Genomic DNA, 18,819 nt, shown 5'->3' on the forward strand with positions numbered 1-18,819 from the left:
GCCTCCTGCCCTTTATCCCCCTTAGTACAATAAGGTTTTAACCACTCGCCAGCAACACATCGGGCTCAGTAACTGCTGTGGGCATGGGAGGCTGAAACATAAGCTGCCCTCTGCTTTGGGATTACAGGTCCAAGGGCCAGCAATTCTCCTGGTACCCTGCAAGCAGAGAAGGTGCTTCAGAAAAGAGCTTGATTGTTAGCTGGGAGCTCTGGCCGATGCCCAGCAAGAGGAGGAGGAGGGAGTCCCAGGAGCACTCACCTCCTTTGCTGCTGAGGAAATGGGACTTTTCCTCTAGCAGTGCAGACGAGGCTCTGAAACTGTTTAACCTGAGATCTGTTATCCAAAGGCTAATCACTGTGATGCCCAAGAGGATCAAAAGAGAGATACTCTTATTATAAATTGTGGTAAAATCTTCTATTTTTGTTACGCCCTAGTAGGACAGGCTGTGCCTTGCTTCCCTGTACAAGTGAGGTCTGTCCCTTCGCAAACCCTGCCTGCGTATTCCCAAGCATCGACATCTTTCACTCCCTCCCTCTTGCTCGCTCCCTCTCTCTCAGATGATACAGAGTGCCAGCAAGTCCCTCAATGGTGTCATATCTGTCCTTTTTATTCATTGCAGGGTTTATTTTTAGCCTGAAACAACTGCTTCCTAAAAATGGAGTTCCTAATGACACGGGAGCTGGACACAGCTATGTAAGGTATCCAAGGCTTGGCCTGACAGCTTCTCCTGTCTGTCTCTTTGTTGTGAGCCCAGGACAGTAAAGTTTGCTGCTCCTCACCGGCCTTGCAGCGTTTGGACTGATCACTAGGAAGGCAGCAGAAAGAGAAACTCGGCTCAGACTTCACGTGGAGACTTTGGTCTCCCCCTCTCCCTAAATTAAGAAGAGGGGAGACGTTTACCCGCCCTCCGCTGCACTCCAAGGTTTTCCCCTATGAAGGCGACTTGCTGGATCCTGGCAGGTTTTTACCTGCTTTTCTGCTGCAAAGCAGAGGAGGGACTGAATTTCCCCACTTATGATGGGAAAGACCGAGTGATTGACCTGAATGAGAAGAACTACAAGCAGGCCCTGAAGAAGTACGACATGCTCTGCCTGCTCTTCCACGAGCCCGTGAGCTCTGACAAGGTCTCCCAGAAGCAGTTCCAGATGACAGAGATGGTCCTGGAGGTAAGTGCCGCTGCATGTCCCAGCCAGGGTCAATACCATAGTGGTGTGGAGAGGAGCCATGGGACAGGACAGTGGGACAGGACAGTCAAAGGGTCTTGTAAGGGGCGGGGGGGGAAGAGCAGCCGAAAGTTTGGGTTTGTTTGCCTGGACTTCGGTTAGCACCTGAGTTCTGCAAAGCCCAGGAAAAAGCCTCTGTTGTGCTTTTCTGAGCTGGTTGCTGGGAAATAGCCTTTCTGGATTCTGCATCAGAAACCCAGGCAATAGTGAGTAACCTTGCAAACCTCAGCAATGTGAACTCAGCTCAGCTGAGCTTTCCCAAATCTCAGCACAGACTTGAGTTTGTAGCTTGAAATTTTTAAATCCTTCTCATTCTATGCAAGTCGGTATCTGGATTCAGTCCCATTTCCTATCCCACTAGGAGTAATCAGCCAAGAAGCCTTACCAAACCATGCTGCAGATGGATGTCCTAGCTCCCCGTCTCTAAAGTTCCCCGTTGGTGCAGTATTATATCCCTTTTTGTTTTTCTGACACTTGTTTGCCTGCTTGGAATCAGCTTGTAGCTGCCTGTTAATGCAGCCATTCACTTCTGTGCTGGAAAAAAAAAAATGTTGTTAATTATCTGGTAAAAGAATGATTAATTAATGCTGCATAAAATAAATCATGGTAAAAATTGCTAAGTAGATTAATAGCATTCTTTCTTGCGTAGCTGTAATCTAGGGAATTATACAGCTGGAAGTCTGGCTTGTTAGGTGCTTGTTTCCTACCAGGGGCTTAGAAATATTCCCTCTTGTCTAAAAGACACATTTGGAAAGAAAGTGAGAATTGCAGAAGAAACACATAAGCTTTATTTATCAGATCCAGAGAGAAAATGCATTGCACCCCTAGCAGTATAGCAAATGTGAATTAGAAAACACACTTGCTGAGGGCTAGGACCTGAAAAAGTCCAATGTCAAGTTCAAAGTCTGCTGACCTCCTCAGCAAGCCTGATAACAAGAAAGATTTAAAAACTAACCAGATTTTACTCACTTGTCAGGAAACAGTTAATTGCTCCAGATGAGCAATAAAATATATTTGGCAAAGAAAGGGAAAAATAACTCTAGAACTCCAGCTGAAATGTTTGTGGTTGGTAGTATAATTGCATTGTTATTTAATAGGATAGCTATTTCATGCTCAATCAATGGCAAGCAGTTTCTAAATATATATTTATAGAAATCTGACAGAAACAGGTATCTATTGTGTACTATCAGTTTTATCCCCATGACACCTACACCCATGTTGACAATCAGCTGTATCAAGGGTGCGATGGCTACAATACAATCTGGCTCAAAACTTTTATTTTGCAGGGTTTGATTCAGCAGCGAGTGCGTTAGCTTAGGACTCCAGTGATTTGGTTTCCAATTTTCTCTCTGCCATGGACTTCTTATGTGACCTTGGGCAAGAGATTGAGGATTAGATCGGCAGCAGACTTTACGTAATTGTAGTGTTCCTGTCCACTAATGCTCACCTACTGGCTAAGCGTGCCGCGCAGCAACCAGCACTTTGTGGCTTTGACCTCAAAGTTTCCCAAGCACTTGCAATGCTGATTCAGTGCATGTCTCAAAGTTTCACAGTCCTCCCCCCTGGACTGAGAACTGCAGCAGCAGCAATCTGACAGCCCAAGAACAAGAGCAATCTGCAGACTGAGCACTCCTTGGCCTCTGTCACTCGAGGGAATCAGACAGGGATAGGGTCTCAGAAGGCAACAGAGAAGATCGGATGTGTCTTTTCCTGCATAGGACACAGCCCAGCAAGGTGCTAGTGCTCCCAATTTCTGTACTAACTCAACCATGTGAGCTCTCATGAAAGGAGTGGGCAAGCCACGCTGCAATCTGCTCACTCTAGTGACAGCATTCACCTCCCTTGCCTCAAACCTTAACGCGTTGTGCCATGGGGGTCACTCTCAATCTCCCCTGCCAGAGCTCATCCAGCTATAGGACTTCACCACACGTTCACCAGGACAGGGAGAGGAACAGAAATGTCTGCAGTAGCTCCGTGGCTGAGGTGTGGAGCCATTCACCCTGGAGATGAACTGCTTGGGATGGGTCTCCCTGGAGGCAGTTAGCAGCTGAACCCAGCTCTCCTGTAATTTGGGCACGTACTCAGAGTAGTGACCTGCTGGGTAGGCACAGGAGCAGGGATGGGGCCTGTCCTTCCAGCCAAACCTGGGAAAAGTTCACTCAGGAAGGCTTTATGTATCTAATTTCAGTAGAGAGTTCAGGGCTCTGAGTGCTGAAGGTCCTTTACACCTAAAATAAGGTGTCTAAGAGGCGAACACGCCAACCCTTGCTGTTCCCTGCCTGCCAGCTTGGGGGTTTCCCAGCGCAGGGTGCTGCCCGTGATAAGATGCCTTTCTGGAGCATCTCATGTGTTTCCATCTTACTGTACTGAGAACTTACCTACTGATTTACAACAAGATGTGCTGCTTCCACAGCTTGGAAAATGTTATGTCCTTAGCCTCCCACCTGTAAAATGGCACTGATCTCTCTCATTAGGAATAATAGAGAGCCTTAATCCGAAACACAGTCAGGTGGTTAAGGGTTGTTGTGTCCTATTGCCTGATGAACATGCATGTCTGTGCACATGGGAGGGAATGGGCTTAATAGATGTTAAGTCCAGAAAAAACCCAAGTAGTCTACCCTTTCTGTTTCTTCGACATGTACTTTACAAGAAATTTATAATAGACCAAAGACCTGAAGCAATATCTTAGATACCAAGAAAAGAACAAGAGAGATCCAATGCCCAAGTTTCTGCAAATCTGCTAGAGAAACTCCCAAATGTGCCCAGGTAGTAGATGGCACGGCGTGTTGCTGAAGCAAGCAAAAGTCCCAGCAGTGCCAACCATTTCCTTCTTGACTCCTCATCCAGCCATCAGTTTAGGCTTCAGCATGTGGAAAAAATCCCCATCTGCAAATAGCCTAACAAAGGCAAGATGGATGTAGATAAACAGTCCTCCAGCCTAGAAATATATTGTCCCATGATCACAAGCATGGTTTCTTTGAAATATGTAGCTCACGGTCAGTGACAAGCTCTGACTGGGGCTTCTCCCATGAGCCTTCCTGCGTGGCTCTCTCTTACCTGGGTCCTCTGGTGTCTAATAGGGATTGAGATCGTGCAGTGACATTTCCTTCTTTTGGAGCACTTCAGTCTCTTGCCTTCCAAGTCCTTGCTCTTCATGAAACTTGCAATAAGTTTATTATGCTGAGATCCCCACCTCTGCAAAATTTGTCTGGAAAAGGCCAATAGCTAGAAAAATTATTAGAGGAAGGAGCTGACAGGCAGACCGGGGGGGAGAGAGAAGAGAATCACTTGAGTCTCATATCCTTAGGAAATTGAGCTGAAAACCTGACAGCACATGGGTAAAGTTAAGCACATATTTAAGGGCTTCACCAAACAGTAACTGCAAACAGCAGACTTGAGGAGAAAGTGATATGATAGGAAAAATTTCCTTCCCAGGACAAAAGCCCAGCATGCAGGACTGACTGACACTGTCAAAGCACACCAGCTATCACCAGAGAAGGGATGCCATCATAAAGCTGATATTACAGTAAGACAGCACATGGGGTCTTCAGTTCCTCACAGCCAGGAGTACTGGGAACTGTCACCAGATTCCCACCCAGCCCAGGGTGCCTTTCCAGTTTAGAAAGGGAACGAGAGTGAAGACCATCATGAAGCAGTCTTGACAGTTCCTGCTGGGTGCTACCCAGTGGGAACAGGGTCTGGGGACAACCGAGCCCCCTTGGGAGCTTCTTTGCACCATCCTTTGTGCATCGCAACAGCTCCAAGGATGGCAGGGACAGGGCCTCAGCTGGGGGCTGTTGGGTTAGTCTGTCAGGAAAATAATCAAAGCAGTGTTTGGAGATGCAGCTGCCTACTGCTTTCTGGCCAGGGTAGAAAAGGGTTGGGGAAGGACTGTAGTAAGACAACCCAGCGCAGAGATAGCATGAGGACAGGCTGCTTCCCAGCTCAGGTTAAAAGGCTCTTCTCCTTTGCTTGTCTTTCTCCTATGACTCCCCTCTGCACCACGGGCTACTGAAAAGCACCTGCAGCTGGAGTGGGGAAAAGCCTCCGTACAGGGCAGTGCCAGAGGGTGAACCAGGCAGTCCCACAGCTAACAGTAGCTGCTTCTACTCTGTGGCAATATTTACAAGAGCCCTGAGCGCCCTGTGAGGTGAGTACAGTGAAGAAGCAGACGAAACAGCCAGACACAGGGCTTCATAATAAGTATTTAACAGACAAGTTAGAAAAAAATCTACTTGTCCTAAAAGGTCTCAGCTTTAATAAGGAAGAGGCAAAAGAGGAAATGACCAAAGCAGTAAAGTTGATAAATATCTATTCTGGTTTTCTTCTTGTCTGTAGCTCCCCTACCATATTTTGTCCTGTCTCATACCACCAGTTCTCAGACCTTCCCTCTTCCTCTCATCTCTGAATCTCCTAAATATAGAGATAGTTTTGCCTTCCAGTGGGCCAGCCTGTGTCTCTAGGAATCATGTAACAAGAATAATGAGCAGTGGGGTTAGGGGCTTTCCTTTTGCACTTGAGAAGCTCTCTCCAGCAACTGAGGATGTCTCACTACCATAGCAGGCTGCCTGCAATGCAGACCATCATCTCTATTACCCTTCAGCTGCTGAAACTCGCTCAGTCCTGGCTCCCCTGACATTCTTCCCTTTTCATCTGTGTGCATGTGTAATATCCTTTAAAAAAAAAAGAGGTTTGTCAAGCCCAGACATTTTAGGCCCTTCAATACAACTGTGTCCCTGGGCTGAAAATTCGTCAGGAACTGCCCTAGCACAAACCAGTCTGATTAGAGGAAAGAGAAGAGGGATGTGGTGCGCCCCTTTCCAGACCAGGTCTAGGATCAACCTGGTCTCTAGCGATAATGTGAGAACAAAGTGAAACGCCTTGTCATATTTGGTCAATTCTGTAACATAAGCTAAAATGTCTACAAACCTGGTGGCATGAGTCCATGAGAACACGTTGCATGAGATCTCCCTCCCAATGCCCAACCACACCTGTGGTATTAGAAAGAAAGACAGATTTTGAATCCAGTAAAAGGCCAAGGTTAAACTGGGTGTAAGGTCTAGCTCCTCCCAGTTGACTTGAGAGCAAAGATTTATTTTCCAGTGTTGAAACTACTGCATTTTCCAGCTCTGGATGGAAAAACTGGTGCAAGATCAGCTAGTTTTGGGGTAGTTCCACCCACATGGTCTTGAAATCTCTTTTCCATGAGAGTTCAGAGCTATGTAATATGTAGCAAAAAGGCCTTCTCTGCTTCTGATGCAACACAGAAAAAAGGTTTACAAGTTTAGGTCAGCGTAGTTTATTCCAGAAATTTGTAGGAACGAGAAGATGAGATTCTAGTTTATCCCTGTGTCAAGGTAGAGTATAAATATCAACCCAGGCCCTTTCTTTAAGCACCCTTCCTAGTTTGTTTCACAGACTCAGATTTCAGCCTTTTTCTTTGAAAATGGGCATGTCCATCAGATCGTGCCTCAATGCAATTTCCTGGGCTGGGTAGACATGTTATACAAGTCACGTTCGTTGAGTGCCACAGAAACTGTGAAGTTCTCAGGATGAGAGACAAGGTACACCTGGTGAATAGGTGTGTGCAGAAGCCTACAGTGCAAGTGCCTTGTACGTACCTGTAATAAAAGAGATGGTTTGGTTTCCATGACTACTACAGCAATGCCTTCCACTACAGATAAGTTAATGTAAAAATAAGGAAGGAAGGGAGAGAAAAGAAAAAACTGTGCACTGATGGCTTTGCTCTGTGAGACCATGTAAGTAAGGTCTCAATTCATCTACAGCCAGCAGAGAAAGAGCACTGATTTTTTAGCAGTAACATCTAGGAGGATTTCACTCAGTGACATACCAGTCACAAAACCAATTTACAGAAAGCTCTCTGTTTCACAGATGGGCACATTGGCATCCAGGGACAAGTATGTGATTTCAGTCTTTCTGTATAACAGTGGCAGAAACAATTTCCAAGGCTGCTTTAACTGCTATTGCCCAGATTCTTTGAATCCCTCTGTCAGTTCCCAGCAGTGAGTTTGGACTGGCTGCACGAGCTGCATCTAGCATAAGACCCCACTTTCAATGCCATACAGCTCTTTGAAAGGCACCTTTCATGGCTGCTAATGTATGAATGGAGAGGAGGGTACCGACAGCAGTTCTCAGAGCAGAGATCAGCTATTTTCCTGGGATCTAAAGAATCATAGAATAGTTTGGGTTGGAAGGGACCTTTAAAGGTCATCTAATTCAACCCCCTTGCAAGAAGCAGGGACATCTTCAACCAGATCAGGTAGCTCAGAGCCACATCCAACCTGGCCTTGAATGTTTCCAGAGATGGGGCATCCACTACCTCTCTGGGCAGCCTGTTCCAGTGATCCACCACCCTCATTCTAAAATTTTTTTTTTCCTGATGTCTAACAACATTTTCCTTATATCCAAAGAAAATCAAGCTGGTTTCATCCAGAGACCCAACTTTTATGCAAATGTCCCCTGGAGACATGGCAGACTCCTGTGAGCTTGGGTTCGCTTGCTAACACAGTGCAAGATCAGGCCTGCTTGGGCTTTGCAAGCTTCCTTGGCCCTGGAGCCAGGAGCTCTTCTCACTGTCCAGCTGGAGAGCAGACAGCCTTTGTAGGTGCCAAGCAAGACCTTAAGTCACATGGAGACTCCTTCTGTGTCACTCCTCCCTTCAGAAATGCAACTCAGGAAAAAGATTGAAAAGCCCATTCTCTTAGGTCTCAGCTATCCTGCCACGCTAGTCATCTCCCCTAAAAAGTGCCAGTGAGGGTTTCCCATGCCTTCCTGTAGGTCTGGATCCCGGGAGGCAGGGTCTCACTCTTGTATAACGAGGTACCTTTTGCCCCATCCTGAGTGGGAGGGGCCTCAAAAGGACTAGTTTGAGCTCACACTCGCCTACTCAGTGGATGTGTGTGATGTTTATAGTCATAATTTTATGTTTGCTGCCTCGGACCTTGACATTTCTCAGGAGCCTGCCCGCGAGCCGGGGCAGCTGTTGCTCTGCAAGGCAGATCGGGTATGGTTGGTCATGCTGTACTCGCCCACCATGACCTTACTCCAGAGCTTGGTCTGCCAGTGCCCTTCATTTAAAACCAAACTAATCAAAGCCTGTGACTGCCCTTCCTTCATGCCTGAGTTTCATTTGTGGGGAGAATGGAAAGAGGATACGATAATTCTCTTTAAACACCCGAGAGGGAGAAGAGCTATTTAAGCACAAAGCCTAAGGACAAATGGGCTATGAATAAACCAAGTCTGGAAACTAGGAAGTCCCTAATCACCAGAGGAGGAAGACACGAAGGGGAGAACAGCCCAACGAGTTTTAAATGGACATTGACCAGTTGGTGACAGAGATTGAATGACATGGTCCCAGGTTTGATGACCAAAGATGTCCTTTTGCCCCTACATAAAAGGCACTCAGGCAGGGAATCCTAAACCTTGGAAAGAAGTGATTTAGCAAGGTCCAAGTTCTCCTTTTGTTTGTTTTTTTTTTTTCTTTTCTCCTTTGCACATTGGGATTTACCTACATACATGAGACAAAACCTTGCCAGAGGAAATGGAGCAAGCAGTGAAGAACGCAATTCCCCATGGAGGCCGTGGAGTAGGCATTCACTCCTCCCCTCTCCAGTGCCCTGGGACAGCCAATGCTCCCTCCTCAGCAGTGCTGATCGTGCTCATTCCTGCGCGCTCCCAGTACAGCTTTGGCGAAGGCCAGCTGCCGTACATGATACGTCCTTTTTCTGGGAACCCTCTCTGGCCCTGGCAGGAAACAGATTGCTGTCAGCTAGCAGACCTCTGACACCTCGAACCCTGTGCAAAATGGGCTATGTATTTTTAAGTCTTTCCTCAGTTCTTCTTTCTCCCTCCTCACTCCTTGGGTAAAAGGGCTTTCTTGTCCGAAGGATCCCTCCATTCCCCCAGGGTCCCACCTCGCTGATCCTTCCCACAGATGCAGGGTGGGAGCTCCCAACTCCTGCCTGCAGCATCCCGGGCTCTCTGGGGTTTCAGAGGTGCTGGCTCACACCCACTTGCTCAGAAACTTGAGGAATCTGGCTTGTTCCTGGGAGCTGGAGGCGTAGGAATGATGTGGGCAATGGACCGCGGAGGTGAACGGGCTGAATATCAAGCATGCTTCCCTCCTCCGGCACCTACTGGAAGGAGCCAGCTTGTGCACTGCATGGGCTTCACGGCAGCACCCAGGCTTCAGTTTCAAAGCAGCTTCCCTGAGGCTGGAAAGACAAGGCAGCAGCGACCTCAATTTTGCCGAGGACAGCCCCCAGATTGTGCCCCTCATCTCAGTTTTGTCGAAAAGCAGTTTGGCATGGTGGCTGCCGGGCACTGTCCCAGACCCCACAGCCTGGGTCAGCACATGCATGCACACGCACGCGTGTCCCGGGCCATCCTCAGTGTGCAAGCTGCCCAGCTCAGTTGGCAAAACATTTGTGATGCAGGGCCAGCGAGGACTGGCTGGGAGCAGTGGCAGGTGGCCCCTCCGCCCGTGGGTGCTCGGTGGCACGGGCATCAGCCCCAGTTAGTTCACGGCTGGGGAGGCTGCACTTTGGCTTACAGCTCGCTAAAATTAGGGATGCCCGGAGCGGATAAAAATACAGCCCTAACTATGTGAAACCTTTAGGGAGGCAGCCAAAGAGCACATCGTATGTCTAACTGGGCTGAGTGGCTGCGCGGCAATTAAAGCCCCAAGGCGGCGTTCTTGGAGCATTACCTGCGAAAGCCACCTCCGCGGGAGTGACCTTTGGGTGTTCCATATTTGGGGACTTGCCTTTTAGTCCGAGGAGCAGCGAACCCGTGGGAGGGCAGGTTCAGCAATAAACAGCCTCTCCGGGCAGCTCAGGTGGTGTAAAAGGGCAGGAAGGTGGGACCAATGCGTTCTCCCCGGGTCTATGCTGCCAGCAGGATGGCTTCTCTAGTGGCAGCTGCTCAGCAGGCTTCTGCCTCTTCCCTTTGGCCATCATGATGCTTCAGGACCCCTAGTTCACCAGTCTGAATTATGCAAGAAGCTGAAATGTAACTAGTGGTGTATGCAAAGGGATGCTAAAGGAGACAGCACACCATTAAGAAGGAGAGAGAACCCCCTCTGCTCTCCAAGAAACTGCCTACCAGCTCAACAACAGAGAAGTCAACTGTAGCACGAAGTCATGAGTCCTGCATAAGGATTCAAAGCTTTTGGGGAAATACCCTGGACTTTTGTCATCTTCTGCTGCTGTTTCTGAAAATAAAAACCTAATTTTTGGGGACGTAAAATCATCATCATTGTATCAACCAGGTTCTGTCCATCAACGTAAACTGCAACTTCAAAGAGAGTGGCAGAGAAACAGTGGAGAAGTGTAAAAAAAGGCGACATTGCTTGAGGGACATTCCCTCATCATCTCCTGTTGCTCTCCTCCTTGCATTGCTTGAGTTTTATTCTTCTACCACTGCCAGCTAGGAAAACAGAAAGCTCCTCATACTTAAGAGGAGTTTACTGATGATGGCTCTGACAGAGACCCAAATCTTCCCAGCACACTGCCTTGCAGCCTGAGCGGCTGGGGAAGATGAGCCATGTTCTCTGTGGGAGCTCCAGGCAGGCACTGGAGAAGTGGGAAGAAAATCCAGGCCAGAAAGCCATAATGTCATTTCACAAAGAAAATGAACGGTGTTGAGATGCTCACCTGTCCCATTCCCATTTGTAACCCTCTCTGCTGGATTTTGTCTGCCGTTTAGCAGCAAAACTGACACCAAATGCAAGGTTTGGCACAATCAATGTTGTCTTGCAGCTGGAATAGAAGTATGGTTGGGCAGCTGGTGACACTTCTGCTGCTCTATAACCTAGGACTTCAGAATGACCCTGTGGGACTTCTTAAATCTCCTGAAAGCTTCCCAGCATCACATCTAGGTTCAGATAGGTGTAGAAGCTGTGAAGCTGAGATGTTCTGGCAGGGAGTTGTTTTCTTTTGCTCCCCATTATTCAGATTGCCTGTAGCTGCTGACACCATCCAAGATGAGGTGCTGCTTGCTTACTTTGTGGCACTCAAGCTTCACTTTGGGCTGGCACCTCTCACACATCCCAGGGGGCCATGCAGTCCCTCACACTGACCCAATTCAAAGCTATGACCTGAGGGAAGTGGGAAAAAGGAGGAGTGCTCCCAAACTCACATCTTCTTTTCCTAACGCTGCACAGAACACAGCTTATGATCCTGCAGCTAGAAAGTGTGCATCACAAAGGCTTCCTGCACGTGAGAGGAAGGCTGAAAAATGTGCATGTGATACGAGCTTACAATCTACTGGGATCTTTGCTCACGCTCTCAGCCAGCTCTGCCTGCCCAAAGCTCTTTCTGTACCTCAGGGACTGCATGACGAGTAAGGTCCAGGTCTTCCAGGGCGGTTTCTCCCCTCCACCTCCCCATGCAGCTGTTGAAGCTAAGTTACTCGCAATAGAGGCTGACACAAAGGCAAGGACTCTGGCTGGCCAAGACTTCAAACGATACGAATTTAAAGGGAGGAGGAAAGGAGGGGGAGGAGGAGAGACTGTGTTCTTTCGTTACAACTGCCTCTGTCCCAAGGTCCTGAGCCAAAAGGATTGTCAAGATTAGAAACATTATCTGCATTCAAATCCCACTAGCATTATGGAATCAAAAAATACTGTAACGGGATATATAAATGCTTAATACTGTAATGAGCAGGGAGCAGCTAGCCAAGCTGCTGTGCCTGTGGTGTACTCTATATTTTGCTACCTTATGTGGTTCAAATGTAGGTGTCAGAAAACTTCCTCAAGCACTAGTCAGACTCACCTGCTGCAGTGGAAAGCAGGGAAAGCAAGGGCAGGAGCAATGTCCAGCCCTTGTATGACTTGCACTTGAAAAGCCACCACAGGTATTGGCACCCTGCAAAGGTCTCCTGCCTCCAGGCACTGCCACAGTAGAAAGAGTCTCATGTTGCATAAAGATTTCTCCGAGGCAAGACCCCAGTGCTCTGTGGATGGGCACAGGCTGTACCGCTCACCTCTTTATCTCCTTAGCATGGAAGTCCCAGCAAAGGAGGCAGGCTCCCTGCTTAGGCCTCAGCTCCGTCCCTGCAGGTGCGTGCACAGGCTGCACAGATGCCGTCTCCCATACACACACACTGCTGCACATCTTCTCTTGGGATGAGCCTCTTCAGAGGAACACCTCCAAACACTTGTGTCCACAGTACATAGACCTCTGAAAGAAAGTTCCGCTAGACACAGCCGCACAAGCCATGCCACACCGTCAGGCTCTCCTCCAGCATTACTGTGGCCTTTTTTGCCTCCCAAGCCCTAATGAAATGCACACTCCCACAGTCTTACACAAAGAGGCTTTCATCCCATCACCCACATTTTCTTGACACGTTTACTCTTTCCCAGCAAGCTCCCATGCTCACGGTTACACGGCTGCACCCACATCCCTCCAAAGAGCTACCTTGCTTATGCTGCATGCTGACATACATTACTCCTGATGAATGCCTCCTCTCTTGCAAACACCCTTGCTTGCACCCAACTACTTGTCTGTAGCAGGTGTTGCAGCTTTTCTGCACATTTCTGAGCCTCTTCAAATGCTCTCAAAAACCCTAACCATCTCCTGTGTGTGAGAGTCAAGAACCATTGAGCTTAGACTGCCTTGACCTTATCTGGCACATGGCTAACATAGCTGTAAGTAAGCAGCTAGACTGGACTGGACATGACTGAACAGTTGTCTTCCCTTGGGCTTTCCACATTTTACCTTTGGTCACAGTGCAGCCAGAACCTCAAGCGTTGACTCTGAGGAACCTCTTAGTGGTCTACACAATTGCCAACAAGTGGGGACATGATGATAATGTCTCTGAAAGCTGATGATCCGACAGGCTCCATCCCTTTGTCCAGTAAAGGCAGGTCCCCATGATGGGGAACAGAAAACAACTCCCACAGCCTAGACTTTGCAGATGTCTGGGGAGCTCTCAAGAGGTGTCCATCTCTCCCTGCATTATTTGGTACCAGCTGCTCTCAGGCACCCTAACTTGGACAGCCGTGGCCTGAGCCAGGAGATGGAATACCAGACCAGTCAGACTAGTGCTCAGATGCCTTACCAATGGATGTGCAAACACATGTGCAAACAATGTGCTCTGCCCCATTCAGGCACTATCCATTGTAAGCACAAGGCCTGAACATGCAGCCTTGCCTTTATTTCGAAGCACTGGCAGAGAGCAAGGAAAGAGCAGTGAGACCACCTGTTTCCTGCATAACACGAGCACTCCTTTTGCCTGACATGGTGGCAACAGGCCAGGTAGCTCCAGGGGGATCAAGGTTGCAGTGATGCTGTGATGGCTGGTGGAGAATATGTCCTTATGGAAGGCTTCAGGACAGGCCTGGAGATGTGTTTTTGGTGGAAGGGAGAAGGCAACCATGTTCTCCATCACTCCCCTTCACCCAGGCAAGGTCCCTGAGCCCTAACCAGCAGGGTGCCTGCCCTCATCCCCTAGGATTTTGGCGAAGGGCAGGATGCTGCCAGCATGGGCAGCTGGCTGGCCCCATTTTGCCCCAGTGCACAGGTGAGGGGGCTGCCCCACCACTTTTGCTCCCCGATGCCTTTAATTGCCACTTGCTCTTGCAGTGGCTGGGCAGAGGCGTAGCCTATTTATAGCGGGGGAGCCAAGGGGTCAGGCGGCCGCGGAGGCAGCGCTGCTGGGTGACATTCAAACCAGCTTTGAGACTGGGGGAGTGTGCCAAAATGGGTCCTGGGGGAGACTGTTCCTCATAAATCAGCCTGCCGTCTCTCCAGCCAAGGCTTTTCTTCTGCCCCCCTCCAGCCTTCCACCACCGAGAGCAGGCAGCTGTGCCCTAATAGGGACATTCCTGTCCCTGTGGCCCCTGACCCCTCATCCCTATCATCCCCCCCATCCAGCAGGGCTGGGAGGGAGGACAGCAAGAAGACCCTCAGCATCAGAGGCATACGTGGAGCAGGGAGGGAGAGGCAGGAGGAGGAGGGGGCTCTTACAGCTGCTTAGTGGTCTCAGAGCATCATTATGGCCTTGTAGGGTCTCTGGCATGCTTGTGGTGGGGCTAAGTCAGTCATCGGGTGAGCAAGGGGGCTCATTTCCTAGGGTCACTGCGTCTCTACGGAGCCCATCTGGAATTCACAGGGTCTCACCCGAGGCCGCTCCCACTACGGGGCACTTGCAGAGCGTCTCTTCTTTCCTCACATATCTATTTTCACAAAACAGGCAGGAACTCGATATCTTCAGGAGGCCCCTTCATCAAAAATGGTGGGAACGGGGGGCAGTGGTTTCCGCAGCAAATGCCAGCATGGCTGAGATTAGACTCATTTTGTTAGGAAAAAGAGGGGACCAGGAATTGGGGGGTGACTGGAGCCTGGACAGGAAATGTGATGTAAAGCATTTCCTAGGAGAAGGGACTGCTTTTGCAAGGCAAGGAGTCTGCTTTATTTTACTGAGAGCCTGCTTTGGCCACCCCATCACAGATATGGAGGAAACATGCTGCTATGCCCTGCATCCTCTCCGGTTTGCAGCCACTGCTGCCTGGCATCAAGCACTTCCAGAGTTAAAATATCCATGGTGCCCATGTCATGCTCCCTCACAGGAGGCCACCAAGGCACAACGGAGGAGGCAGCTTTTGCTTTGTGTCAGTGGCATAGGTCTTTCTCCCAGCCATGCCCATTGCTTTGATGTCCCTGATTCTGTTGGGAGCCCTCCCCTGATGCCTGAGTGTCAAACAGCAGTTGACAGGACATGGTATTGCCAGCAAACTCAGTGCTATGACACAGTGGGAAGAAACCCAACCCTTGTGACCTCTGGGCAGCGTTATCTCAGCGAGGAGGCATCATGTGACGCATCCCACCCATTGGTGTTGTCTGAAAGCAGAATATGGATCACTTGTGTCTGTCGTGCCATACTAGCAGGGCATGATGCCCTTTGTCTACCCTGTGGAGTTAATGCCGCTAACGTTGGGTTCTCTGGTTCCTCCCACAGCTGGCAGCTCAAGTCCTGGAGCCCAGGAGCATTGGTTTTGGGATGGTGGACTCCAAGAAGGATGCCAAACTTGCTAAAAAGCTAGGTGAGTCCCATATCTGGAATAGCTTGGAGAGGGTGTTGGAGTGATGTCCCACAGCCAGCCCCATAGAGGACAGCCAAGTCCTTGTCGTCGGGATGAGGAGGGTGATGTTGGCAATTGCACTCTCACCACCTGCCCACCCCAACAGGGGGAGGATCAAGGTGGGGGGGTGAGGATGAAAGGAGTAACTCCATGCTCTTCCTGCACAGAGACAGGTCTGGCACAGCAGCGCAGAACCAAAACCTACAGGGACATCACATAGGTCCCCACATGTCGCCAGCCCCATGGCAGAGTGACCCTCAGCCACTAATGGGGGAGCCACAGCCTTGCAGTGGTTTGGCAGCCAGGTGCCAACCCTTCTGACTTGCTCCCCAGAGCAGAAGAAAACTGTTCTAAAGGTGAAAGGAAGGCTGCTGCATTAACCATCCCTGGAAACATCTGCCTTCCAGCAGCTGGCACTCTCTTCATATTTTAGCCCACAAAGCAGTATGGAAATACTATGGCACATAAACACATCAGAACACAAATATATCGCTAGGCTTAAGGTCAGAGACTGTTTAAGCATATCAGACTGTATATCAGGCTGTAATTTTCTTTCCTAAATTAGAGGCTGTGTGTGCTGGTTGATGCTAAACTAAAGCTGAGAGCTTCTGTCTCTCCAAGAAGGAGCAAACTACCACCCACCTTCACCCATGGTACCCTACCATCATGCATTGCGGGAGCTCAGTGCTACTGATTTTGGAGCCTCCACCGAGATGCCGTGTCACCCAGTCCTCAGCCCAGTGATATACCGTTCAAGTTTGCCAGCCTGCCATCTGCAGCATCTCTGCCATAGGTTTCTAACCCTTTTGCCAAGGGTAGCTAAACGACAGAGAGTTTGAAGCTCTCTTTGGCTTTCAGGTCATTGTGTATGTTCAAGTAGTTCAGCCTTCTCCAGGCAGAGAGCACAACCCACATCAAAATCCATTTTCCATCTAGTGACAGGTTGTTAAAACTTGCCATGTCACTTAGAGCCCAGTATTATTTACTGCAAGAAAGATAGCCAAGCTAAAACAAGTCCCTGGTACAGAATTTTTCCAACTGAGGCCAAACTGTGACCTGAACAAAAAGTTGAACATTTGGGAAGAAGCTAACATGAGTTCTGGCTGAGCTCTGTCCCTCATGCCATTAAACATCAGTCAGGAGATTGCTCAGGTTGTTTCTAACTGAGCCAATACAGCAAATTGGCAGTCGTGTTTTCCCAAGAGGCATTGTTAGAATAACAAGCAAGATACTCTGTAGTAAAAATGCTTTTAGTGACATATTGACCACATTATGTTTCCTGTCTCCCTCTTTCAGGCTTGGTTGAAGAGGGAAGTCTCTATGTCTTTAAGGAGGAGCGGTTGATTGAATTTGATGGGGAACTGGCCACGGATGTCTTGGTGGAATTCCTCTTGGATGTAAGCACAGATAAGCTCTGAGCTAGATAAAGCCTCTCAGAGAAGACCTTGCAAATAGTCACTTTGCTAAAACACAGGGGTTTATCTTTATTTGAAATTCCATTCCTGTTTGCTACACACTGGTAGATGTGACATTTGCCAGCTTCCCAAATACTTGTCTAACCATGAGTTCCCAGGAAAGCTGGTCCCATTATATGCCACTAACCACTTATATCTTAAAGGTGTTCTACTCTCTCTCCTGTTTATGGAGTATTTGATTGGAAGCAAGCAGCATCCCCAGATAACTAACTGCTAGTCACCCACCTCAGTTAGCAAGCTGGCGTGCAAACACTTTGCTATTGGAAAAATCTTTCTTTTTTTTTCTTTTTAAGATAGTTATTTAAAAAAAAAAGAACAAAACCAGAAGTAGCATTCTCATAGAAAAACTAAAAAGAGCTCAATTCAATGAAAACGGTATATGCTGCAAACTATTTGCCCATTCCTAGACACAAGTGCACAAACAATGTAGTGTACTACTGCCTCTTCAGTGAACGTACCAAATTGCACTGCCATGAGTTAGAGATGACCAAGGCCCTAGGACTCAGCTAATTTTGTGCATGGGCACAACTATGTACTCACTTTTGTGCCTAAATGCAAAAGAGATACTTGCCTCCTCATCAACATGTTGCACTTCTCTTTCTTTACATTTTATTCCTAGGAGAGGCAACAGCCCACCAACACGGTCATTGCTTTGTAGTGAAAACACTTTGCAGTGGTTTGACTTCCCTCTGAAATGAGGTTCCCTTTATGAGCAGCTGTACAATAGTGCAGATAAGGGAGGTAAGGAGAGCAGCAGAGCTGCCAGGGTTTGTTTCCCAGGGTGGCAGGTTGCCTAAACCATCACCTGTGGTGCAGGAGTGCTGGTGGGGAGAGGCATGGCTGGGGAAGAGAAACAGCTCCCTAGGACCTTAGCTCTCCTATGGCAACGTCTGTGGCTGTGTGCACAAGGTATTGTGTCCAAAACACATGCAAGTGTCTTCAGGGACAGAAATGGGCATCTGCCCCACCCAGGAAGACCACAGGCAGGGGAGGGCTTTGCTGCAACCCCAGCAGCAGTCGAATCCCTGCTTCCCATGGCTCAGGCTTTTACAGCAGCAGGGAATGGCATACGCTGCTGTGGACACAGCAGAGGCGCAGCCTGAATCCGGAGCATCACTCGCAAGGGGTGCAAAGTAAGGCACTTTGCAGTGTGCCACTGAAAAATCACGTTCTGTGAACAAAGGAAGAGAGCAAGGATTTCTGTTTGTGTGTTTTCCACTCAAGAGGGAAAATACCCAGCAAAGCAGGGAAATAAGAACAAACACATCTGTGGTGCCTGACCTCAAAGTAAAACAAACCCAGAGGTTCTCTACTCCTCTGTAGGCTGTACAGTGGCCTGCTTCCTTTTTTTTTTTTTCCTAGTGAAACCACATCTGATTTACACCAGTATTGCTGGGGAAAATAATCAGACTGAATATTTTCACCAGCAGCGGCTAGTTAAGAAAACAGAAATGAAGTCTGGATCAATGACAGATTGAAGCAGCAAATAGGTTTTCCAACATCCTTATCGATACTGGGATGTGTCTGGGGCCAAAACATGGGTTTAACTCATTCTGCATAGGAGGATCAGCCAAGAAAATTCACATCCAGACTTTTCACTACTCCAAAACACTGTTTGGCCACCCTCTAGCATGTTGGTTTTAATGTTTTCCAAAAGCAAATTCTTTGCAATGATCTATTCCAGCAAATGACACTTGAAAATAAATATATCCATCATTCATAGAAGCTCACAATCCCTATACTGGCCCCTTTCAACTGCTTTTCCTTCTCCTCAGCCTCACTAAAGCCAGCTGCAGTTGCTAGCAATTATCTGTCATCACAGCAGGTCCCTCAGCATCCGTTTAGTTTACCCAGACCTCTCTCAACTTCCCTCTTGATGCTTCAACCTATGCATTGAACCCACTAATGGCTCCCTCTGAAGGTGACCTGCATCTCTCAGTTCCTCACGTTAGGGTAGAGAGCACTAAGTAGGGTTTCCAGCAGCAGAGAAACTGGGTGACCTCTTTCTTCCTGCTTA

At 48.5% G+C, this 18,819-nt stretch overlaps 1 protein-coding gene across 1 annotated transcript in view; it reads left to right on the top strand.

Moving 5' to 3' along the window:
* Positions 1-754: 754 nt before the first annotated feature.
* CASQ2 (calsequestrin 2) overlaps positions 755-18,819 on the top strand; it is a 34,267-nt gene continuing 16,202 nt past the window's right edge. The window contains exons 1-3 of the mRNA XM_010129120.2: positions 755-1,166; positions 15,204-15,288; positions 16,624-16,724. Of these exons, the coding sequence (XP_010127422.1) occupies positions 933-1,166; positions 15,204-15,288; positions 16,624-16,724 (420 nt within the window). The 5' untranslated portion in view covers positions 755-932. The remainder of the gene's footprint in view (positions 1,167-15,203; positions 15,289-16,623; positions 16,725-18,819) is intronic.

This window comes from Chlamydotis macqueenii, chromosome 1, assembly GCF_036417535.1.
Source record: "Chlamydotis macqueenii isolate bChlMac1 chromosome 1, bChlMac1.mat, whole genome shotgun sequence".
Taxonomy (NCBI): Eukaryota; Metazoa; Chordata; class Aves; order Otidiformes; family Otididae; genus Chlamydotis; species Chlamydotis macqueenii.